A 23,306-nucleotide genomic window follows, 5' to 3' on the forward strand; every position below is an offset into this window, starting at 1 on the left:
CCGGGTGATGCGCCGACCTTCTGACTTGTAGCGTCTTCCGGTGGAAAATTGTCGAGTAGCCTCTCCAGGTTTTGCTTTGCTTGCTGCCCAAGCTGGAAGCTGTGAGTACCGCCTCTCCAGGCTTAGCTTCACTCTTTGTTCGAGCCGGAAGCTAAGTACCCTTGTGACAACGGTAGCAGTGTGAGTTTCGCCTCTCCAGGCTTAGTCTCGCTCTTTGTTTGAGCCGGAAACTAAGCACCTTTGTGACGACGGTGAGCAGTGTGAGTTTCGCCTCTCCAGGCTTAGTCTCGCTCTTTGTTCGAGCCGGAAACTAAGCACCTTTGTGACGACGGTGAGCAGTGTGAGTTTCGCCTCTCCAGGCTTTGCTTTGCTTGCTGCCCAAGCTGGAAGCTGTGAGTACCGCCTCTCCAGGCTTAGCTTCACTCTTTGTTCGAGCCGGAAGCTAAGTACCCTTGTGACAACGGTAAGCAGTGAGTACCTCCTTTCCAGAGATAGCTTCGCTCATTGCTCGAGCCGGAAGCTGCATACCTCCGTGTTTGTGACGACGGGGTAGCGTGGTTATCTCCTTTCCAGGGATTTGTGATGATTTTGTCTCCACAGTCCACGATGCTGCTTCGACGGTTTTTTTTTTGATTTTTGTGCCACTAAGGGCTGGATAACGCAGGGATCCGTCTAGGGGATGTGCAGTCATTCACAGGTTGCTGTTCCCCAACTTGCATTGCATTGTTGGTACCCTTGGGGAATTTCTGACTCCTTGGGGTATAGACACAGATGCTCTTTCTCTCTGAGTTGAGCGATGCCTTATGTTTGGCTGACGTCCTTTTGACGTTGGTGGAGTATCCCGGTTATCCTTATTCGGGTATCTCTTTTTGATTTTCTGGATTTTGTTGCCTCTGTGTAGGCTGTTATCCGCCAGGGGATTTTGTCATTGGTTGTGATTGGCCTCTTCTGTTAGGCAGATTATCTTGATATTCAATGATAGGCTGAGAGCCGGATTCCGCTTGGGGAATGATTATTGATCTTTTTATGATTTTTCCTTTTGAAGGAGTGCCTCTTATGTAGGCGACTGAGGAATGGGGTTCAGTGTTCGGCTGAGTGCCGGATTCCGCTTGGGGAATGGTTATTGATGTTTTTTGATTTTTCTCCTTTTGCAGGGATGCCTCTGAGTAGGCGATTGGGGAATGAGGGATCTTATGTATCCCAGAGTATTATTTAGGAAGCCTCTACAGGCTTAGCCTCACTCGACACTTGAGTTGGAGAGCTATCTTCCACTGAGGAAGTGTTAAGTCCTTTGACTTGTATATACTGTTTGGATGATCGCACTTCCATTGGGGATTGCGTCGGTTTTGCTTTGATAGCTCTTGCTGGGGATTTTGAATCCAAGAGCATGAGTTGAGGTTCCCTCTGGGGAGTATTATTTCTGCGAGCCTCTCCAGGCTCATTTATTCTGAGAGAGTATTATTTCTGCAAGCCTCTCCAGGCTTTAGTTATGATGAAAGAGTATTATTTCGGCGAGCCTCTCCAGGCTCAATTATTCTGAAGGAGTATTATTTCGGCAAGCCTCTCCAGGCTCAATTATTCTGCGGGAGTATTATTTAGGCAAGCCTCTCCAGGCTCAATTATTTTGCGGGAGTATTATTTCGGCAAGCCTCTCCAGGCTCAATTATTTTGAGAGAGTATTATTTAGGCAAGCCTCTCCAGGCTCAGTTATTTTGAGAGAGTATTATTTCGGCGAGCCTCTCCAGGCTCAATTATTTTGAGAGAGTATTATTTCGGCGAGCCTCTCCAGGCTCAATTATTCTGCGGGAGTATTATTTAGGCAAGCCTCTCCAGGCTTTAGTTATGATGAAAGAGTATTATTTCGGCGAGCCTCTCCAGGCTCAATTATTCTGAAGGAGTATTATTTCGGCAAGCCTCTCCAGGCTCAATTATTCTGCGGGAGTATTATTTAGGCAAGCCTCTCCAGGCTCAGTTATTCTGAGAGAGTATTATTTCGGCGAGCCTCTCCAGGCTCAATTATTCTGTATGATTTGTTGGATTTTCTGTATTTTGCCCTTTTTTCGATTTTGGCTTTTTCTGTGTTTTTTGCCTTTTTTGTTGATTTTGGCTTTTTCTGTGTTTTTGCCTTTTTTGTTGAGTTCGGCTTTTTCTGTATTTTTGTTGATTTCTGTATTTTTGCCTTTTTTGTTGGTTTTGGCTTTTTCTGTATAGAAATGTCTTAGTTATTCTGAGAGAGTATTATTTCGGCGAGCCTCTCCAGGCTCAATTATTCTGAGAGAGTATTATTTCGGCGAGCCTCTCCAGGCTCAGTTATTTTGAGAGAGTATTATTTCGGCGAGCCTCTCTAGGCTCAGTTATTTTGAGAGAGTATTCTTTCGGCAAGCCTCTCCAGGCTCAGTTATTCTGAGAGTATTCTTTCGGCCCTCTCCGGGCTCAGTTATTTTGAGAGTATTCTTTCGGCAAGCCTCTCCAGGCTTTAGTTATTCTGAGAGTATTCTTTCGGCAAGCCTCTCCAGGCTCAGTTATTCTGTATGACGCTGTTGATTTTCTGAATCTTTGCATTTCGTTTGCTGCTGTCATACACAAGCAATTTTCTATTTTTCTATTTTTTATGTAGTTGCCTCATGACGAGGTCTTTGAAAATTTCTTTATGGCCAATACGGCCGCATCCATTTCAGTACGCCCGTATTGAGTTGAAATTTTGTTCATAACCCTGATTTTAGTACTGGTGTACTGAACATGGTACGAGCGCATTGTTTTTTCTGAAATTTATATTTTTTATTATTTTTTTTTTGTTTTTTCAATAAACAGAGAATAAGTGATCTTCTAGTACACCTATCATCTGTATGCATGTATGCAGTATGATGCACCTAATTCTATTTGATTCTTTTTTCAAAAGAATTAACCGATGCGTTTTTGTGTTTGGATTTTGCCATTCCTCCAGACGGACTGTGCTCTGCCGATTTCTGTTACCGAGGAATGATGCGTATTATATTTGAGATTTGGTGTCATCAACCAAATGATTCTTCCCTTTCTTTAGAAGATGTGTCAACCCTCCTATTGACCACTATATCTCCATGTTTCCACTAGATTATTCAAAAATCGTTGGGACAAGAGAGAAAAGAAGGAAAGGGTATATTTTTCAAAAGTTTGTGTTTTAGAGGGGATTATTTTATTTTTTGAAAAATGGTTTTTGTAAGAATGGCTGGCCATGGTAGGCTTATGTGTTTAGGCTTGTTTGATTAAACACTTATGAGGTTAAGCACATCTTTGTTATTAATGATTGTGCTTGGATAGCTTTTCTTGAGCCCCTTGTTGAATTCAATTGATGGTACCATCATGGATTTATTTTGTTTTGTTTTGTTTTTTTTTTTTTTTTTTTGACGGCCCTAACTTTTGCCTAAAACACCCATTTGTGATGTCTTAGCGGGCTTTTGTTTTTGTTCATTATTTTGTAACCCTAATTTTTGCCTAGGTCACCCTTTTCGTGGGATTCCTAGCGGGTTTTTGTCTTCATTTTGTAACCCTAACTTTTGCCTAGGTCACCCTTTTGTGGGATTCCTAGCGGGTCTTTTGCTCTTATTTTTGTGCAGTCCCCTTTTTGGGTTTCCTGCCGAGCTTATTATCTTTAGGATTTCTTTTATCCATGATGGCACTTATTGATGCCAAGAAAAGGTGCTCCAAGCTGTCATGCACATTTCCACATAAAAATGATGCGGGTTTATTGTTATCAAGATGATTTTAACCTCATTTATGCTTATTCAAACAGGGTTAAAATAATGTGGTCTAGAATTTTATTGCAAGCAAGAAAAGAAGCAATAAAGAATTAATGAAGAATGATTTTATTATAATCATAGTGGAAACATGTGCCCTATCGAGGCTCGGGGGTCGGGCTGTCCCCGAGGAGTGATCTCTAATAGTCACTGAGTCTATACATCCCTATTAGAAGGAAAAGGACACTTGATGACGACAGCTGGCCTTGACGTTTGTGAACCAGCCTTCCTAAAGATCTGGCTTAAAGAACGTCGAGAAGGATCTTGATTCCTCTTCGTTCTTTGATCTTTAACAGGGTTGTATCCTAACCCTTGTTTCCCCGGATTGTCCTTGATAATAGGTAGCTCCGGGATTCCTTGGGAGTACTTGCCCAATCCTTGTTCTGGCAAGTATGGAGCTACCTTCTTCATTTCTTGGGGAAACGTTTCAACATTGGCAATTTCCAATGCTTGGAAGGCGGTTTCTAAAGCTTCCTCTGCTGCATCCACATAAGGTATGTTGGATGGCTTGCTGATGAGTATGTCATCTTCAGCTTGTACAGTCACCAGTTTGTCACCCACTATGAACTTGACTTTCTGGTGGAGCGTAGAAGGAATAGCTTTTGCATCATGAATCCAAGGTCGGGCAAGGAGACAGCTGTATGTTGGAGTAATGTCCATCACTTGAAATTCGACGTTGAAGATAGTGGGTCCAATTTGGATTGGAAGATTGATCTCTCCCACCACTTCTCTTTTAGAACCGTCGAAAGCTCGGACGATCATGTTGCTCGGGCGCATTTGGACTCCCTTGATTGCCAATTGCTTGAGCGTTCTTTTTGGCATTACGTTCAAGGAAGATCCATTATCTACCAAGACTTTTAGCGATGTGATACTCCTTGCACTTTACAGAGATGTGCAAGGGCTTGTTATGATTCGGTCCCTTGGCGGGGATTTCTTCATCGATGAAGGTGAGGTGATCATTAGCCTTGATGTGACTAACAATCCCCTCAAACTCGTCTTGGGAGATAGTGTGCGACATGTATGCCTCGTTCAAGACTTTCAACAGAGCTTGCCGATGCGGTTCGGAGCATAGGATCAACGACAACAGCGTAATCTTTGCTGGCGTCCTATGAAGTTGATCCATGATGGAGTACTCGCTCTGTCGGATAAACTTTAACAGCTCGTCTGTCTCCTCCTCGGATTCTTTTTCCTCGGTTTTCTTTTCTTCTTTTTCTTTATTCTTGGGGGCTTTGTTATGAAGATCATCGGGAGTGTAGATCCTACCACTCCTAGTCATGCCCCCAAGTCCAGCGATGTTGGAGATATCGCTGTCGGCAGAAGAGTGGATGTCGTATATCCACGGCACAGCCTTATTTGATTTGTAAGGGAAAGGCCTTGGAACTGTGATCCTTAATGGTGTTGGACCTTCCCCTTTGTTTGTCTTGATTACCAACAACGGAGTTGACGTGTGCTCGCTTGGCGCGGTTGTTGGCTTACACTTGATAACGAACGGCGTGTGATCCATTCTTTGAATATACACATCGATTATTTCTTTCTTTTTATTAATGTTTATTAATGGATTACTAGGAGAGATGTATGAATGACTCCTAGATCTCTCCATGATCTATATGCATGATATGAGATGATGGTGGTGAATATGCATGCATAGTGTTTATTCAACTAAGCATTATCATGTTTTTAGGATGTCCCTAAGATGATGCATGATATTGCTTGGTTTGGATAAATAACCCTTTTTTTTTTCTTTTTTGGGTATTTTTATTTATTATATTTTTTGTATTTTTGGGTGAAAAGGGAAACTACCTATATGAATGTGATGAAGGTAGATGTTAACACCATGCAATGGAAGATTCTTATTCCCATTTATTCTTATTTTAAAAGAATAGGAATGTTGTATGTTTAAAGAAATGCAATGTATGCTCAAACAATTTCACATAAACAATGAACAAACAATTCACTCATCCACGAACAGTCACGAGCGAATCACGAGGTAGGGGTCTCCTGCAGAAAAGTGCATATTCAAGGTGGATCTAACTGTTCTCACCGGTCTGAGGCCCCCAAGGTGCCCCCATTATAGGGACCCAATTCCTCTTATCGTAGGTCGATGGAAAGTTCCAACGCACCGTCGGACTCAAGTTCATGGTTATCACCTTGAGTGATGTTTTCCGACAACGGTCTACGGGCACCTATAGACCCATTCGACAACCGGCCGTACTAACATCCACTCCCTATGGTTAATCACTCATGCCCCCGGGTATAGAGGGAACTGTTGTGTGCAAAGGTTTGTGTACAGTTTGTATTTCAAACAATTGCGGAATTTAAACATACAACAGTTATTTAAAGCCACAAAATAAATCATATTATCATACAATCAAGGGGTAATGAAGTAATTTTTAACTATTATTTGTTAAAAAACAATCTGTCACTAAATGGGACTGACTCTCGAAGCTTCCCCAGTGGAGTCGCCATCTGTCGCCACCGGCCCGAACGGGCCTCGGCGGTCGCGAAGACGGTCGAGCTCGCTTTTATTTTAGTTTTGAAAATGTATTGGATTACTAGAAAGACTTGTTCTCAAACTGAGACCTTGTCGATCTTATCCAATTTATTTATTAAAAGTCTCACCAATCCATATTAATCCCAAGCGGGACCCTCTATGGATTAGTGGTTTTCGCAAAAGGAGGGTTCGTGGAGTCGCCACCAATGTTTTACTCAAAACATTGGAAAAAGGGATAAGGCAATTGATTTTATAAATCAACTTTGGCCATTACAACCAGAGTTGGGTAAGGGAGTCGGTTACGCGTGGGGAAGGTGTTAGCACCCCACAGCGCCCCTTTCGGGTTCCCTATGACAGATTATTTCTAAAATGATAGCGTAAAATTACTAAATTACCCCTATTTATTATAAGCGATTATAAATTAACTATCTACATGGTGATAGTTTAAATATGCACACAGAAAGCAGTAAAAGGAAGGATTTAAGAAGAAACCTCTTGAAGCGTGCTTTTATATATTGAGTAAGACTGGGAAGCTTTTTGGCGTTCCCTCGCTCTACAAGCTCGCTCGCTCCTTCCTAAAAACTTTTGACTATGGAAATCCGGAGGATTTCCCTTCGACTAGGTTCGAATCTCCAAGCTAAGTGCTCGGAATTCCAGAACTTCGTCGGATCGACTCCCAGAGAGATTTCTAGGGCAGAACACTGCTCAAAAACCCCAGAATACTCAAGGAGGGAGTCAAAACTGAGTAAAAAAGTCCCGAATGACGTCAAATTGACGTCATATTTATAGGGAATAGGCGCAATACGGCCTACAGAAGCAATACGGCCGTATTGAAATTTTTGAACTTCAATACGGCCGTATTGAGTTCAATACGGCCGTATTGAAATTCAGAAATTTCAATGCGCCCGTATTGAGTTCACTGCGGCTGTATTGAAGCTTCAATACGGCCGTATTGGTTTCAGTACGGCCGTATTGAAGTTTCAGAAACTTCAATACGCCGTATTGAGTTCACTGCGGCCGTATTGAAGCTTCAATACGGCCGTATTAAGTTCAGTACGGCCGTATTGGGCTTCATTCCCTCCACTTCCTTATTTTGAGCTATTCTAAGACCTCTAGACCTACAGAGAACCCTCCTAGGGCCTTCCAGGAGTCCTTCTGGCTGATCTTCCTTCAGTCTTCGAGAGTCTTCAAGCTTTATTTCCGACCCGGACAATTTTAGGGGTCTACAGCCAATATTCATTATCAATTATTACCATTTATATTTCGTTATGTATTATTCTCTTTATTATGTAATTGTTCAGTTACCACATATACTTATAAATAGGTTAATCCTCCCCCAAAGATAATACACTAGTCAGATTCTTTTTTCTATCTCATACCGTCTTATTTCTTCTCCCTACTTTTTTTTTTTTCCTTTTATAACATATTTTATAAATTCTTTTGATATAAGTGATATTAATGGTAGAATTGTTTCTTAATCAATTTTACAAATTAATGCACCAGTTAAGGTAAATAGTTAATTTAAAACTTCAAATTCCATGATTGATTTTATATAATAGAAATAAAAATTAAAGATTTAAAAATTATTCTACTTTTGAATCAGAAAGTGTCAAAAAAAATATAAAAAAAATAATAATCAACAAATAAAATGAAATTTATTTAAGAGGCATTTCTCATTATTCATGTAACACCCCAGTTTTCAAAAAGGTTATTGTTATTATTATTATTATATGGTATTTGATCATAATTATTTTAATAATTATATAGAAATATTATTTTGTACGTTTTAAATAATTATTATTTTGGACAATTATTTTGTAATATACATGTATTTATTTTATTTAATTATTTTGAGGAGAAAGAGAAGTGGGTTAGAAGAGAAGGAAAATGGGTTGGGTTGACCCATCCCAATAGATTAATTTTAAGAAAGGAATCAGGTAGTGTTAACCCTATCTGCCTCATTTGCATTCTGAGGGGTTAGAAAAAAAAAAGATAGGAGAAACAAAGAGCTCTAAGGAAGAGTACTCAGGAACGATCTTAGATCACACCAAGACCATCCATCTTCTGCTCATCCAGGTAAGGGGGGGAGTGAGAAACCTCGCTCTGGGTGTGGGATTATATGCTGGGTAGTGAGATTGGCCCCCAATCCTATGTTTGTTGCATTTTTTGTATGCTTATGTATGAGGGATTTTTCCCAATTGTATCTGTTTTGCCTATTATTTTCTTATATGTAATTAATCGTATGAATTGAGATTTCTATGGGTTCCTATGGGAAACCCTAAGGGAATGCATTGATAATTGTAAGAGGCAAATTTTAAATGTTTTCTGTTTTACCTTCTGAGTTTTCTGTTGTGTTTCTTGATATTTGCTGAGTGTAAATATGTATATAATCTTGAAAATAAACAAGTTTTGATATGAATTAGAGTGCTCTGTGGGTTCCTGTGGGAACCCTATGAGAAACAGGCAAAATATGAATATTTTCTGTTTTGCTTTCTGATTGTTCTGATGTATTCCTTGTTGAATGAGATGTATAAATATGTGTTTATTTTTGAAAATAGATCAGTTTTGATATGATTTTGAGTGCTCTGGAGACACGATGTGAATATGATGAGATGATGTGAAAAATGATGATTATGTGAATATGATGAGATGATGTGAAAAGTGATGACTATGTGAATATGATGAGATGATGTGAAAAGTGATAATGAGACATGATAATTTGATATGGGAATGAGAAATGATAATGAGATATGAGAATGCATAGAGTCTTAAATGACATGCATCATTTGCATAAGTGTTTTAAGGGTACGATATGGAATACACCGCCAGAGAAGGCCCCCTAGTGTAAAAGCTTTGGGGATTAGTCCTTGGGGATAGCTCGGTTTGGAAGTCCCAGTCTCGCCCATTGTGTGCATGGGATGTATCTTGCGCGGCTTAGCTATCCCGACGAGACTCTGGTAGTATATCCTTCTAGTGAGAGTGCGCAGAGGGTGTGACCCGGCATGTACTCCTAGACTACTCTTCGTGTATTGCTAGCGGCAATATGCCTTGTGATGTTTTACTGGCGCCACATGCATGATAATATGTAGTCCGTGTCCATGCATATGCATTCTTAATGTTATATGATAAAGTGATGGTTTATGTCTTGGATGAGTGTGATGTTATTATTAATTTATCTATGTTATACTTATTTTGTTTGAGTTTGGCTATTCGGCGTATATTTCTACACTGTGAGCCAGAGTGAGATGTTTCTCACTCCTTTTTCTTGTGTTGTTCTGTTTTGACTGTTATACAGGTGATCATCAGCGTGAGGCTGAGGATGTTGGTGATGAAGCTTAAACTTCTATGTTGGATTTTGCTCTGATAGGACATGTGACATCGGGACATAGATAGAATTAGTTTAAAGATGTTCTTATTAAATTATTTTAGAAAATTCAGTTTTATTTCTTTGTAATTTTACCGGCATGTTATTTGGATTAAGTTTATGAATGTGAACTCTTTACCCTTACATGGCTGGAAATTTGATTTTTAATGATGAAATTTTTTTATATTTTTTATAATTACTGTATATGTATGTTGGGGTAAAGGGTGTCACAATTCACGTGTTAACAATTTTTCTCAATTATTTGTTTTATTCCTAAAACAGGCAAATAAAACTATCTGTTTGCGCGATCCATATTTGTGATCATACATTTTTTATTATACTAAAAATTACTGTTAGAATATTTATTGAATATTTATTGACAGATTAGAATATTTATTGAATAGGAATAGTAGTTTAAAATCTAATGTTTGTTATTAAAAAGTAATATGATGAATTCCAAAAAGTGTTGGGTTTTTTTTTTTTTTTTTTTTTTTTAAGAAAGAAGGTTGGGTAATGATGAATACAAAGCTTTTACGAGACCATTATTTATAGTATATGAGTAATTAATATGAAACCAAGTATTGATCGATGAAGTATTCATGCGAATGCAAGTAATCAATTTCAGAAAAAATAAAATAAAAGGAATTGGGGAAACAAAAATATCAGGTGGCACTATAATTATTAAGTATGCAGTTGTCAAGAAATATAATACTTCTACTGACAAAATCAAATTATGTCTCAACGAAAGAGATAAAAGCTAAAAAATGAAAACTAAAACTTTGATAAATCTCGGAATATATAGCAGATGAATCCATGAATCACGCAATACCTGTTGTTTGAACGATCATCCCAACACTACGCACCTCCCCAAAGTTACGAAATTGATTTGTTGTAGTCGCCCATAAACAATTGCACGTAATAGTTATCACTCGAAAGAAAACTCCTTTCCTTTTGTATCCTCTCTCAATTCACCTCCCTTTTGCTGGATATCTAAATCTTTTATAAGCTCTCTTAGTTTGTAATCAATTTATCACTATCTAATCCCCTCCTTATTCTTAACCAATCCTATTTGATAATCCCTTTTTTTCAATTGTCACATGACTGCTTTATTTCCTCCTTTATGCCATATCACCCTTATTTTCTATAATCTCTCATTCCACTTATTCAGCTTGTAACCACCTTCACTTTTATTTTCCTTTTATTTTTAGGTTTTTTTAAATATATACCAAATAAATTTAATTATTCACAAAAAGCTAGCGAAAAAGGTGATGCTAGGGAGAGATTCCCTCTTTGACACCATTAGTTAGTTTGAAATTTTGGACTTTGGAATTTTAAATCTTGTTATTTGGAACTATCGATTAAAAACACGATAATATTATTATATATATATATATATATATATATATATATATATATATATATATATATATATATATTCACTTTTATAACTTACGTTGTTAAGTAATGCAAATCTTTATTAAGCATACTTATTTTGATATATTCTTTTAGTTTTAAATGTTTGTTACAAATTAGCAAGATAAAACTTTTGTTCTAATTAGAAAATAATACGAAAAGATTTACCTTTTCTGGTGTCAAAATTTGTTTTACCTTTTCTGAAATAAATGGATAAGAATATTAAAACACGCTCTTGAATATTGCTTTTTCAATATACATTCTTTGTTTGAACTGTTGAGTGAAATTCATGTAAGTCATAAGTCTCATTTTCTATATTAAAAAGGTCTTATTTCAACTAATAAAATAGAATGTATATATACATAAAAAAAATAAAAAAATAAATAAAGTTTTCTCATTAGTTGCATTGATCATAAATTAGTATAATTTAAAAATTATTAATTTTTACAATAATTACCTTATAAATATTAATTAAATTGATTTATCAATTGCTAAAAATTAAGAGAAAAAAACCCAAAAACAAATTCTTTCAAGATTGACCGAAGACATGCATTTCACCAAATCTCATGTATTATTCGACTCATCTAATATGATTGGCTACAATATGCCAAAACAGTAACACATAGGTGAGAATAAAAGAGCTTAATAGCAAACCAATCCAAAAATACTAGCCTCCATGGAATTTATAGAAGAACATATACCAAAGCCATAATTTCGTACTAAAACAGCAAAACTATAATATCCATATGCATGCACTAATGGATCATGATCAAGCATCTTGAGTTGCATTATGAATTGGTGTTGAGTTGCTGGTTGAAGGGTCTTGAGAAACTTTTGTGGGGTATTTGATAGCATTGAGTTGAACCTTTCTTAGAGCAGCTTTGCCAAGATCAACACCACACATGTCAGAGAGCCTGACAAGGTAAAGCAACACATCTGAAAGCTCTTCACCAAGATGAATCTTTTCCTCTTCTTTCCAATCTGGAAGTCCCTTTGGAACCTCACCTTTCCACTGAAATATCTCAGACAACTCTCCCACTTCACCCACCTGTGCAAGTTGAATCATCAAAAAGGAAGAAAATAAATATCAAAACATGCATGGAATGTATTTGCAAATTGCACATTAAGTGTATTTTACTAGGGTTTGGAAAATATTAATGGTATTTTTCAATAAAAATAAGTGCTTTTAGCATCTGTATTTAAACTAATACAATTAAAGTACCCTTTTACATTTATAATCATGAATTTAATCTTCAAATTAAAAAAAAAAAACTTGTGACTTAGACCTCATTTAACTTTAAAAAAATGATGAATTTTAGAGACGAGAGAGAAAGTATATTTAATTACAAATTTGAAGATATATTAGACAAAATCATTTTATTTTTTATATGTTAGAAATACATTGACAATATCATAACTTTCTATATATTACTTCAATTCTTTATTATCAGGCCACCTTTAACTATTTGTAAATTATTTTCTTTAATATAAGAATAAAGAAAATATATTATTTTATTTAGGTGAAAAATGAATAAAAATAAAAGAAATACTTTTTTAAAAAATCTTGAATTTAAATTTCAAACCTTTTTCACTTTTTTTTTTCTTTCCACCCAGCGAAGCATAACATAAAAATCAAACCATGGGCAACACGAAAGCCTTGGAATTTAATAATTTTTTTAAGATGTAGCCTCACACAATTAATGATTGTCAAAATAAAACGGCACGCAGTTAAAACATTTTTTCATGTCCACATTTGTTAAAGAATATTTTAATGTAATAAATGTTCTCTTTAAAAATATAATTAATTGTTTAATAAAATATTAATTTTCCCTAATTTATATTTTATCTATTTTTGCAACTCAGTAATTATGGTCTATCAAATTTAAAATTGACAATTTAGTTTTCTTAATTTAAAATTTTACACAAATTTTGTCTTACTGTTTGTTAATTTGACTTCGCTGACCATTAAGTTTAAAAATAACATGCGAAGTATTATCGAAAAAATATTATTCCTTTTCGTCTTATTACTATATATTATAAATATAATTACAATAAAATAATGTTATTAAAATAAAATAAAGTTATTCAATAAAGTTATTAAAAAAATATTTTATTAATCTTATTTATTAATCTAATCAATTAAGTAATAAAGAAATCAAAAATTTAATTTAGTCATTTATTTTTATCTTTTAACCCGAAATATATACACATGTATATAATAATAATAATAATAATAATAATAATAATAATAATAATAATAATAATAATAATAAAGGTTAAAAAGAATTAAACGGAACCAACTTTAAGAAAAATTCAAGGTTCCCAGATGCAGAAATGAGGATAACAAACACACTCGGCTGGGTCAATGCATGTTCAATCACCATAGAACAAAAGTGATCAAAACAAAATAAAATGACTCTATAGTCTATTCCAATGAGACCCTTCTTTTGTCAACCACACAACAAAATAATTTGGTACATAAAATTAAGAAATTCACATGGGGTGACACACAGAACCCCTCAACAAAATGATCTAAAAAGTACACAAAAAATAAACATAAGAAATTCACATGTGGGTATCCTTGAAATAGAAGAAATGATGACCATGCATGTGCAATTAGAACAAAGAAATTGCTTTGAATTAAGTTTTGGGTGTTAAAAGAGAAGAAGCATACCATTGCCAAAAGGAGGTTCCTTGGGCTGTGAAACTGTTCCCAATCCCTCTCCTTTGCAAAGTCACTCATTTTCTTCTTCAGCAGATCAAGAGAAACGGGCTCTTCGGGAATCCCACTCATTTTCAAAGCACAGAAAAAGAGAATGAAAAGAGAGACAATAATGAAGAAATGAAACTCCCTAGCACCTCATTATATGAGAACCAGAAAACAAAAAAGTGAGTGTGAAACGTTTTTGTTTTCTTTGGAAAGATAACTCACTCTGCGTTATATATGGAAAAAGAGAGACTTGTGGATGCTAAGGCACAGTCATTTTCTGAAATTGGTGGAGTTCAATGTTTTTATTTTCTTCCTTATTAAAATAGAGTGACATCCGTGGCATGGGACCTTCTTTATTTATTTAGTTTCTTAGGAGGGTGTATTAATTTAGGATTTTATAGGATTTTAAAAGATTTTTTTGAGTAAAAAAATTTCTTAGTATTCAATCAGGATTTTATGTCACTTAAAAACAATCCAATGGTATTTAGTTTGAATTTTCAAGATGTTTTAAAGCGTCTATTAAAATCTATTAATATTCATTTAAGACTTTTTAGAACTTAAAAATATTTCATTGATATTTAAAAATATAGGAAATTTTAAAGGATTATTGTATTGGAGAGATTTTGAAAGATTTTTTTAGCAGTATCTATAAATACCAAATTCATAAAACAATCTCATCCAAACCCATCATATTTTAGAGGACTGGTTGAAGTGACTTTTTAAATGCTTTAAGAATTTTCAAGTGAGTTTTTCATTTTTTTTTATACTCATGTCTTCTCCATTTTTTTCTATTGCTAATAATACTGCACTACTGTTAATATATAATATTGTATTATTGTTCCCATTTCATTCTCCTATTTGGTGAAACTTCTATACGTAAATGATAGTGTCATTGACTTGCTCTATTTAGCTGAGATTGTTCCTCAGTTATATAACATAGAAAACACTTGAAATTTCAACTGTAGTAATTTTTTTTATAACACGTGTTAAGAAAAGAAAAAGGGGAAAGTTAAAATTTATATCATGATCTCTATAATCAACCATAGATCTTCAAGACCTTGTAATCAATTTATATTTATTAGAACAAATATATATATATATATATATATATATATATATATATATATAAGATGAATTTGAATTAGGATTTGTGAGTAGAATGAGATAAGAATGGATCTTAGTTGGGGAAAGAACCCTCTCAGCACAAAAACTGTGATCTCTCTCCATCCTTTGAACTTGTTATAATTATCCTTCCCCTTTTATGACTCAACAATTATTTTATTTCCTTTTTTACTATGAATTTTATTTTTTTAATTTTTTATTATGTGTACTATCCGTGCCGCCATGCCGAGCTCGAGCTCGGCATCACGGCGTGGAATGACCTCAGAACACGCATTTGGAGATCTCGGTCTAGACGAGATCCGCAATCCAACCAGATCATAACTGATCTCAGAAGATCTCGGTCCATACGAGATCCGCTATCTAATTAGATCATAACTGATCTCAGGCCCAAGGCCTAACGCAATCCTAATTCACACTAAGGTACGTGCATTACTTATACGAGACATCTACTCATACAAACCCTAACTTTAGCATCAGAGTCTCTTTTGCAGGTACCACCCTCATCTTGGAATACCAACGTACCAGCAAAGGAGGCTCATCAATCTTACTCGGCGGATCATCTCTACAGCAGATCTCTGGTAAGAACATTTGGCGCCCACCGTGGGGTCGATCAAGACAGCTCTTATCGGCCACGCTTATGGTATTCACCAGAAGTCATAGTAGGTGTGCAACAAACGACGCAGATCACACAACTACCATGGAAAACGAAGCCACATTGAGGAGACTGATCGACCAGGTCGAACAGATGCGGCAACAACACGACGCCGATCTGCGAAACATGCGTGCCAAGCACAAAATCGACCTAGCGGCGATGCAGACCGCTAATGAAGCTGACCTAGCGGCACTACGTGCCGAAAACGAGCGGATTCGCGCTCAACTCCCTCGTCACCCCTCTGAGCATCAGCCTCAAGCGAGCAACCTCCATGAGGAAGAAGGGAATTCGGTCTCCCAACCCCAGACTGCGACTAGGGCACCGACTCCGCGACCTGCCACACATCGGTCTCATGCACCAACGAACAAGTCGGCCCATGAAGTTAGCAAGGCCCCTACTCATGTCACGGGGGGTCAAACAACCTTCCGCCGTCATCCCTTTGCGGATGGCATCATGGAGACACCACTCCCTCAGGGATGGAAACCTCTCCACCTCAATCGCTATGATGGCACGATGGACCCCGATGAGCACATCGACCTGTATACGACACAGGTAAACCTCTACACTAACAATGATGCTATTTTGTGTAGGGTTTTTCCGACCTCGCTCAAAGGGGCCGCGCTCAACTGGTACACCCAGCTTCCCGCTGAGTCAATCGACAGTTTTAGCACTCTGGTCAGGCGATTCACGGCGCAATATGCAACGAGCCGGCCTCACCACATCACTTCAGCCGCCCTGGCCAGTCTCAGACAGAACGGCAACGAACCACTGCGGGCGTTCATGGAGCGATTTGCCGCCACCTCGGTTAAGATCAGAAATCTGAACCCCGAGGTCGCCCTACATGCCATGCTCATGGCACTCAAGCTTGGGCAATTCGTCGACAACCTATGTTGTGAGGCTCCTCGCGACATGGACGAGCACCACGCCCGCGCTGCAGGCTACATCCAGATGGAGGAACACTCCGCTTTCCGTGACCAGGTTTGCGGCAAGGGACCAATGAAGCTAGAACAGGGTCACAAGGACAAGATCAAGGTCAATAATGACAGCCAGTTCAAGAAATCAGCTAGGGCAAACAAAGGGGGGAGATATGACTTCTATACTCCCCTAAACACGCCCCGAGTACATATCCTGGAGGAGGCCAGCAACCTGCTCACTCTGCCACCGCCAGGTCACACCCCCAATAGTGCCGACAAGTCCAAGCACTGTCGGTTCCACAGGAATCACGGTCACACCACTGAGGAGTGCTGCACACTCTGAGACCGCATTGAGAAACTCATCCAGTCAGGCCATCTCGGCCAATATGTCCAGCGACAGCAGGGGCACCGAGGAGGCTATGGTGGACGAGGACGAGGCAGAGGTCGTGGTTCAGGAGCTCGCACGGACCAACCCTCTAGCTCCCAACAGAACGTCAGCAGAACAGTGCAAGCCGAGGTAAGCCAGGAAACAGGGTCAGCTTCCCTACGGGGAGTAATCAATACAATTGCAGGTGGTTTCACAAGGGGAGGCGCCAGCAGCTCAGCCTAGAAGAGACACCTGCGCAATATCAACAGCATCCATTCCACTACCTCGGCTTCGCACCAGAGCTCGTCGCCGATCACCTTCACCAATGACGACTATGCTGGCGTCAGTCCCAACCAGGATCATCCCATGCTCATAGTCGTAGAGGTAGCTAATTGGGAGGTCCACAAGACACTATAGACCAAGGGAGCTCGGTAGACGTCCTGTATTGGCTGACCTTCCTCAGGTTAGACATCCCTCACTCTCTCATCCAACCTCACACAGAGCCCCTAGTCGGTTTTGTAGGAGAGCAAGTACACACCCGGGGATACGTGGACCTATTGACCACCTTCGGAACTTCTCCAGATACAAGGAGAATTATGGTCCGATACGTCCTTGTGGAAGCCAACACATCCTATAATATCATCATTGGGAGGCCGACGTTGAATCAGCTCGGAGCAGTGGTGTCCACCCCACACCTCACCATGAAGTTCCCAGGAAGTGACGGTAAAATCATCTCCGTCAAAGCAAATCAGAAGACAGCTCGATAGTGCTACACTGAGAGTCTGAAGATCTCCTCGTTTGGCGAGCAAAGCAAGAAGGATCCCCCCACCGTGGCTCACATCACCCATGTGGAAATCGCTGATCTCGATCCGAGATCTGACTCCCATGACGAGCGGCCAAGCCCCATTGACGAGCTTGATGACCTCCAGATCGGGAAACTCCCCGGGCAGTGCACAAAAATCAGCAGGTAGTTGAGCTTGGAGTTGCGACAGCAGCTCGAAGCTGAGATCCTTAAGAACGCCGACCTCTTCGCCTGGTCCAGTGCCGACATGCCAGGTATAAACGCTGACTTCATCTATCACAGGTTAGCAATACACAAGGAGGCAAAGCCAGTGGCCCAAAGAAAAAGGAAGGTCGGTGGTGAAAGGCAGGAGGCCATCATCACCGAGACACAAAAGTTGTTGAACGCCAGCTTCATCCGTGAAGTCAGGTACACCACATGGCTGGCGAATGTGGTTCTGGTGAAGAAGAGCTTGGGGAAGTGGCGTATGTGCGTCGACTACACCGACTTGAACAGAGCATGCCCCAAGGACTCGTACCCCTTGCCGAGCATTGACAGGCTAGTCGATAGAGCATCCGGGCATGCCCTCCTCAGCTTCCTCGACGCCTACTCCGGGCACAACCAGATAATGATGTACCCACCCGACGGGGTGCATACGTCCTTCATCACTGACCACGCCAATTACTGCTACTGGGTGATGCCCTTCGGTCTCAAAAACGCAAGGGCCACTTACTAGCGACTGATGGACAAGGTTTTCCACCAGCAGATCAGGCAGAACATGGAAGTCTACATCGACGACATGGTGGTCAAGACCACCTCGGCCACCGACCATGCTATCAACCTCGTAGAGGTGTTCGCCCAGATCAGGAGACATAACATGCATCTCAACCCGGAGAAGTGCGTCTTCGGTGTCCAGGGAGGTAAGTTCCTCAGTTTCATGATCACTAGCAGAGGAATCGAGGCCAACCTTGAGAAGTGCAAAGCCATTATCCAGATGCAGAGTTTGCAAACGGTGAAAGACGTCCAATGCCTGGCCGGACGGTTAGTCTCACTGTCCTGCTTCATCCCCAGACTCGCGGAGAAAGCAGGGCAAATCTTCACTCTGCTATGGAAGCCAAAAAAATTCCAGTGGACGAATCAGTGCGAAGAAGCTTTCCACAATTTCAAGACTTTTCTCACGACTCCGCCAATCCTACAGAGGCCAGATCACAAAACCAACCTCTTCCTCTATTTGGCCGTGGCAGAAAACGCCATCAGCGCAGTGATAGTGCAGGAACATCAGAAAGTACAGACGCTGGTCTACTTCATCAGCCGAGTCCTCTAAAATGCAGAGAAACGGTACCAAATGATCAAAAAACTGGCACTAGCACTCTTCACCGTAGCCCGACGTCTCCGACCTTACTTCCAGAGCCACCAAGTGATAGTCAAAACTGACTACCCGATAAAGCAAATCCTGAGAAAGCCGGAGCTCGCCAGGCGAATGATTGCATGGTCGGTCGAGTTGTCCGAGTTTGACATCCAGTACGAAAGTCGTGGCACCCTAAAAGCTCAATGTATAGCCGACTTCGTAGCCGAGCTCACGCCTACCACTGCCGAGGAACCCCAGGTATGGACTTTACACGTTGACGGGTCCTCCAACTCTAAGGGTGATGGTGCAGGTATCATATTGGAAGGGCCAAACCAGGTCACTTTGGAGCAATCACTCAAGTTCAGCTTCAAGGTGACCAACAACTAGGAAGAGTATGAGGCACTTCTCGTAGGACTGAAGCTAGCTCGCGACCTCGGAGCCCGAAAAGTGAGTTGCAACAGTGACTCGAAGCTCATGGTGGAGCAGCTCAGTGGGACGTACCAGGCAAAGGATACTCTTCTACAACGGTACTTCCACATCGCATCCCACCAGATCTCGTCCTTCGACGAGTTTACCATACAACATGTGCCGCGAGAACAAAATGCCCGAGCCGACCTCCTGTCAAAGCTCGCCAGCACCAAAAGGCCTGGACAGCACCAGACTATCATTTAGGAGACTTTGCACTCACCCAGCCTAGACGACAAAGTCGTCAACGCTAGCGACAACGAAGACTAGGGGTGGATGACAAGCATCTAGAGTTACTTGAAAGAAGGAACCTTGCCCGAGGATAAGGACGAAGCTCGGAAGGTGAGGATGAGATCGGCCAAATTCGTAATTATCGGGGATGAGCTATTTAAGCGAGGCTTTTCCACCCCACTGCTCAAGTGCTTGACCGCGCCTCAAGCGGCCTACGTCATCGAGGAAATCCACCGGGGCTTATGTGGCATGCATTCCGGAGCACGCTCAATGGCGACCAGAGTACTCCGAGCTGGGTACTACTGACCCACTTTGAAATCAGATTGCCAAGACTACGTACAAAAATGCAGAGAATGCCAGCAGTTCGGCAACACACACCGACAACCGCCCGAAGCTCTCCACCATATGATGTCGGCATGACCTTTCTCACAGTGGGGAATGGACATCCTCAGGCCATTCCCCCCTGCGAAAGGCCAGCTCAAGTTTCTCCTAGTGGCGATCGACTACTTCACCAAGTGGATCGAGGCATGCCCACTCGCCAAAATCACCACCGAAAATGTGCAAAGGTTCACCTGGAGGAGTATTGTTTGCAGATTCGGAATCCCTCACACCCTCGTTACTAACAACGGCCGGAAATTCATAGCACAGGGATTCGAGGACTTCCTCCGCGAGCTCGGTATCAAACATCTCCCGACCTCGATGGAACACCCCCAAACCAATGGCCAAGCTGAAGCAGCCAACAAGGTCATCCTCTGGGAACTTAAGAAGCGGCTGGGAAACGCCAAAGGACAGTGGGCCGACGAGCTTCCCAGCATCCTTTAGGCGTATCATTGCACCCCCCAGTCGACCACGCAAGAGACACCTTATAGGCTGACCTACGGAACTGACGCAATGATCCCAGTGGAAGTCGGAGAAACATCCCACCGACGCCAAGTTTTCAATAGCGAGCAAAACGCTCAAGAGATAGCAGCCGACCTCGACTTGATTGACGAGCTTAGAGACGAAGCTCAAATCCACGAAGAAGCCTGCAAACTCCAAGCTTCCCGAAGATACAACACCCGGGTGCGACCTCGCTCTTTCCGAGTTGGCGACTTGGTATGGCGATTGCTAGGTGAAGCACGGAAATACACGTCAGATGGGAAGCTTGCACCCACTTGGGGTGGCCCATTCCGAGTTACAGAAGACTTGGAAAATGGAGCGTACCGACTAGAAGAGTTCAGCCGAAAACCTATACTGCGAACTTGGAATGGTACGCATCTCAAGTTCTATTTCAGCTAAATTTGTACGAATGAGCTGTGCACTCTTTTCCCGCCTCAGTCTTTTATCCCAAAAAATAGAAAAATGGGTTTTGGCTGAGAGAGTTTTTAACGAGGCACACTTACACAATCAATAAAATGACTCATTCTGTTCAACTCATATTTTCTTAAGTTCTACATCATTTTATGTTTTATGCTAAATAGAGGCCGAGTTCGAACCAACTTATTTCGCTCTCATTCAAGGTCGAGTTCGAACCTTCGTACAATTCACTCTTCGAATTCGAACCCCGGCATGATTAATTCAAGGTCGAGTTCGAACCTTCACGAAAATCCGAGGTCGAATTCGAACCCCAGCGTGATTAATTCAAGGTCGAGTTCGAACCTTCACGAAAATCCGAGGTCGAATTCGAACCCCGGCGTGATTAATTCAAGGTCGAGTTCGAACCTTCACGAAAATCCGAGGTCGAATTTGAACCCCGACATGATTAATTCAAGGTCGAGTTCGAACCTTCACAAAAATCCGAGGTCGAATTCGAACCCTGGCATAATTAACTCAAGGTCGAGTTCGAACCCTCACGAGAGTTACTTAGCAAAAATCCGAGGTCAAGCTCGAACCTCGGCATGATCAACTCAAGGTCAAGTTTGAACCGTAGCACAATCCACTCCGCCTTGAAACTTAGTCTGAGTATCACAAAGTATAAAAGTACGCAACAGACATTGAACGTGTGTCTCAAAACGTGCAAACAGGAAAAAATCAAGCCTAAACGCAAAGGCAAAGAAAAGCGCAATGGCAAATAGACAAAAAATACATATATACACAACCATGTTTTCAAAGTTCCACACTTGATGTCAACAAAAAAATAAAGCAGAGAAGATTAAACTAGGCTATTACACATTTAGCCTACGCAGAGGCATTCTCGCTGGAGCTGTCCTCGACGTCATCCTCCTTTACCAGCTTGCCGAAGCGGACAACCTTCTCCACGTGCATGGCAGAGAAGTCGAACCCCAGGGCAAGAAGCCTCGCCTGGCAAGCTGCCTTGAGAAAACCCCGCTTATGCTCAAACAAGACAGACCGGTTTCCTCTAGCTTCTTCTCCAGCACCGCCCTCTCCGCCTCCAGCTTCACCAGCTCCACTCTTAGAGAGGCGACCTCCACCGAGGACGACCTCGTCATAGAGGCGCTTCTCAGCCGCTGCCACCAGCTCGCTCTTCAGAAATATCACTTCATCCTCCAAAGAGCGAACCTGGCCCCGGGAAGACGTCACCTCATCTTCCAAAAGACGCACCTGACCTCGAGACGAGCCGACGAGCCCCTGCAGCTCACTCACCTGGGAGGCATAATTCTCGTTGGAGCGCAGGGCTATCTCCAACGATTTTTGAACCCTGGCGAGATCTCCCTTTCTCGAAGCTCGGCCCCCTGCATTTTTGCCTCGCCAAGGGCGGCACTCAGAACCTTGTTCTCCTCCCTTAGGACCTTGTTCTTGTCCCTCAGAGGTTGAACTCGGTTCCTAAGCCTAACCAGGTCCGCCTGCTGTTTGGACAACTTATGCTTCCATTGGTCCACAGTCACCATAGTCCTCTACAGAAAGACCTGGGCGGCGTCAAAGCCTTCCACAAGTCCGACCTCATTTATCAACCCCTGGTCGTCCGAGCTCAGCGAGCCCTGCAGGAAGAACTTCTCGGTAGTCACCCTCGCGCTCCACAGCGAGTTCATGTCAGCTGAGGCGCTCACGTGGTCCAATCGCACCTGCGTGCGGCCTTTCCCGAAGCGATGAGCTAAGTATTGGCTCCGGGAAGCCCCCTACGATGAACCAGACGGCGCCGTCGAAGTTGCAGGCGTAGCGGTGGGGACCTCGAAACTTGGCCCCTTGCCGCGAGCCTCAACAGAGGCAGAAACAGGCGTCTTTTGCTCGGCAACGAGAGGGTCCACGTCTGGCACCTCCGACCTCGAGGGCACCGAAGTCTCAGCCGCGTCCCCTGCCTGCAAAAGCTGACCCCATGTCAAGAAACAAAAAGAACAACCTACAAGATAGAGGGAAAAATGAAAAGCGAGGTACTCACCACGGCGGCCTGGGCGACTTGCTCAGCAACCTGGGCCCCCACCTCGGCAGCTATCCCTGCCTGCAAAGAGCGATACCTCAATAAACCAAGCAAAACCAGCATAGAAGAAAAGTTAAAGAAAACAAGACACTTACCTCGGTAGAGGGAACAACTAGCTCAGTAGTCTCCGCAGCGGCCATTTGGGGAGCCTCCCGGGCGGAGGGCTCCTAGTAAGGTCAACTACGCCGGCATCAGCAGCCTTGGAGGTCACCTCCTCCGTCCCACGAGGGGAAGAGGTCCCCCCGTCCTCTTTCTCGCCCTTCTTTCTTTTTCGGTTGATCTTCAGGGGGGAAATCTCCTCCTCTTGAGGCTCAGGGACC

At 41.4% G+C, this 23,306-nt stretch overlaps 2 protein-coding genes across 2 annotated transcripts; one reads left to right on the forward strand and one right to left on the reverse strand.

Annotated features, from left to right (window-relative positions):
• Positions 1 to 11,593: 11,593 nt before the first annotated feature.
• Positions 11,594 to 14,033, reverse strand: LOC109793847 (uncharacterized). Its single transcript, XM_020353320.3, has 2 exons — positions 13,716 to 14,033; positions 11,594 to 12,089 (listed from the first exon to the last, which is right to left on the reverse strand). Exons 1-2 carry the CDS (start codon positions 13,833 to 13,835, stop codon positions 11,811 to 11,813), a joined length of 399 nt encoding a protein of 132 aa, XP_020208909.1. The 5' UTR covers positions 13,836 to 14,033; the 3' UTR covers positions 11,594 to 11,810.
• Positions 14,034 to 15,978: 1,945 nt separating this feature from the next.
• LOC145956297 (uncharacterized) lies at positions 15,979 to 16,782 on the forward strand. Its single transcript, XM_083071875.1, has 2 exons — positions 15,979 to 16,064; positions 16,188 to 16,782. The coding sequence occupies exons 1-2, from the start codon at positions 15,979 to 15,981 to the stop codon at positions 16,780 to 16,782; spliced, it is 681 nt and encodes a 226-aa protein (XP_082928001.1).
• The last annotated feature ends 6,524 nt before the right edge of the window (positions 16,783 to 23,306 follow it).

This window comes from Cajanus cajan, chromosome 3 (genome assembly GCF_000230855.2).
Source record: "Cajanus cajan strain Asha chromosome 3, NIPB_CcT2T_4, whole genome shotgun sequence".
Classification (NCBI taxonomy): Eukaryota; Viridiplantae; Streptophyta; class Magnoliopsida; order Fabales; family Fabaceae; genus Cajanus; species Cajanus cajan.

What these genes read in the sequence shown, in the direction of transcription:
- LOC145956297 (XM_083071875.1), top strand. Translation starts at nt 15,979, where the DNA reads ATGGAGACACCACTCCCTCAGGGATGGAAACCTCTCCACCTCAATCGC. An exon ending in CCCGATGAGCACATCGACCT is followed by an intron (nt 16,065 to 16,187) that starts GTATACGACACA and finishes GTCAATCGACAG; the next exon opens with TTTTAGCACTCTGGTCAGGC.
- LOC109793847 (XM_020353320.3), bottom strand. Translation starts at nt 13,835, where the DNA reads ATGAGTGGGATTCCCGAAGAGCCCGTTTCTCTTGATCTGCTGAAGAAG. An exon ending in GGAACCTCCTTTTGGCAATG is followed by an intron (nt 12,090 to 13,715) that starts GTATGCTTCTTC and finishes CAACTTGCACAG; the next exon opens with GTGGGTGAAGTGGGAGAGTT.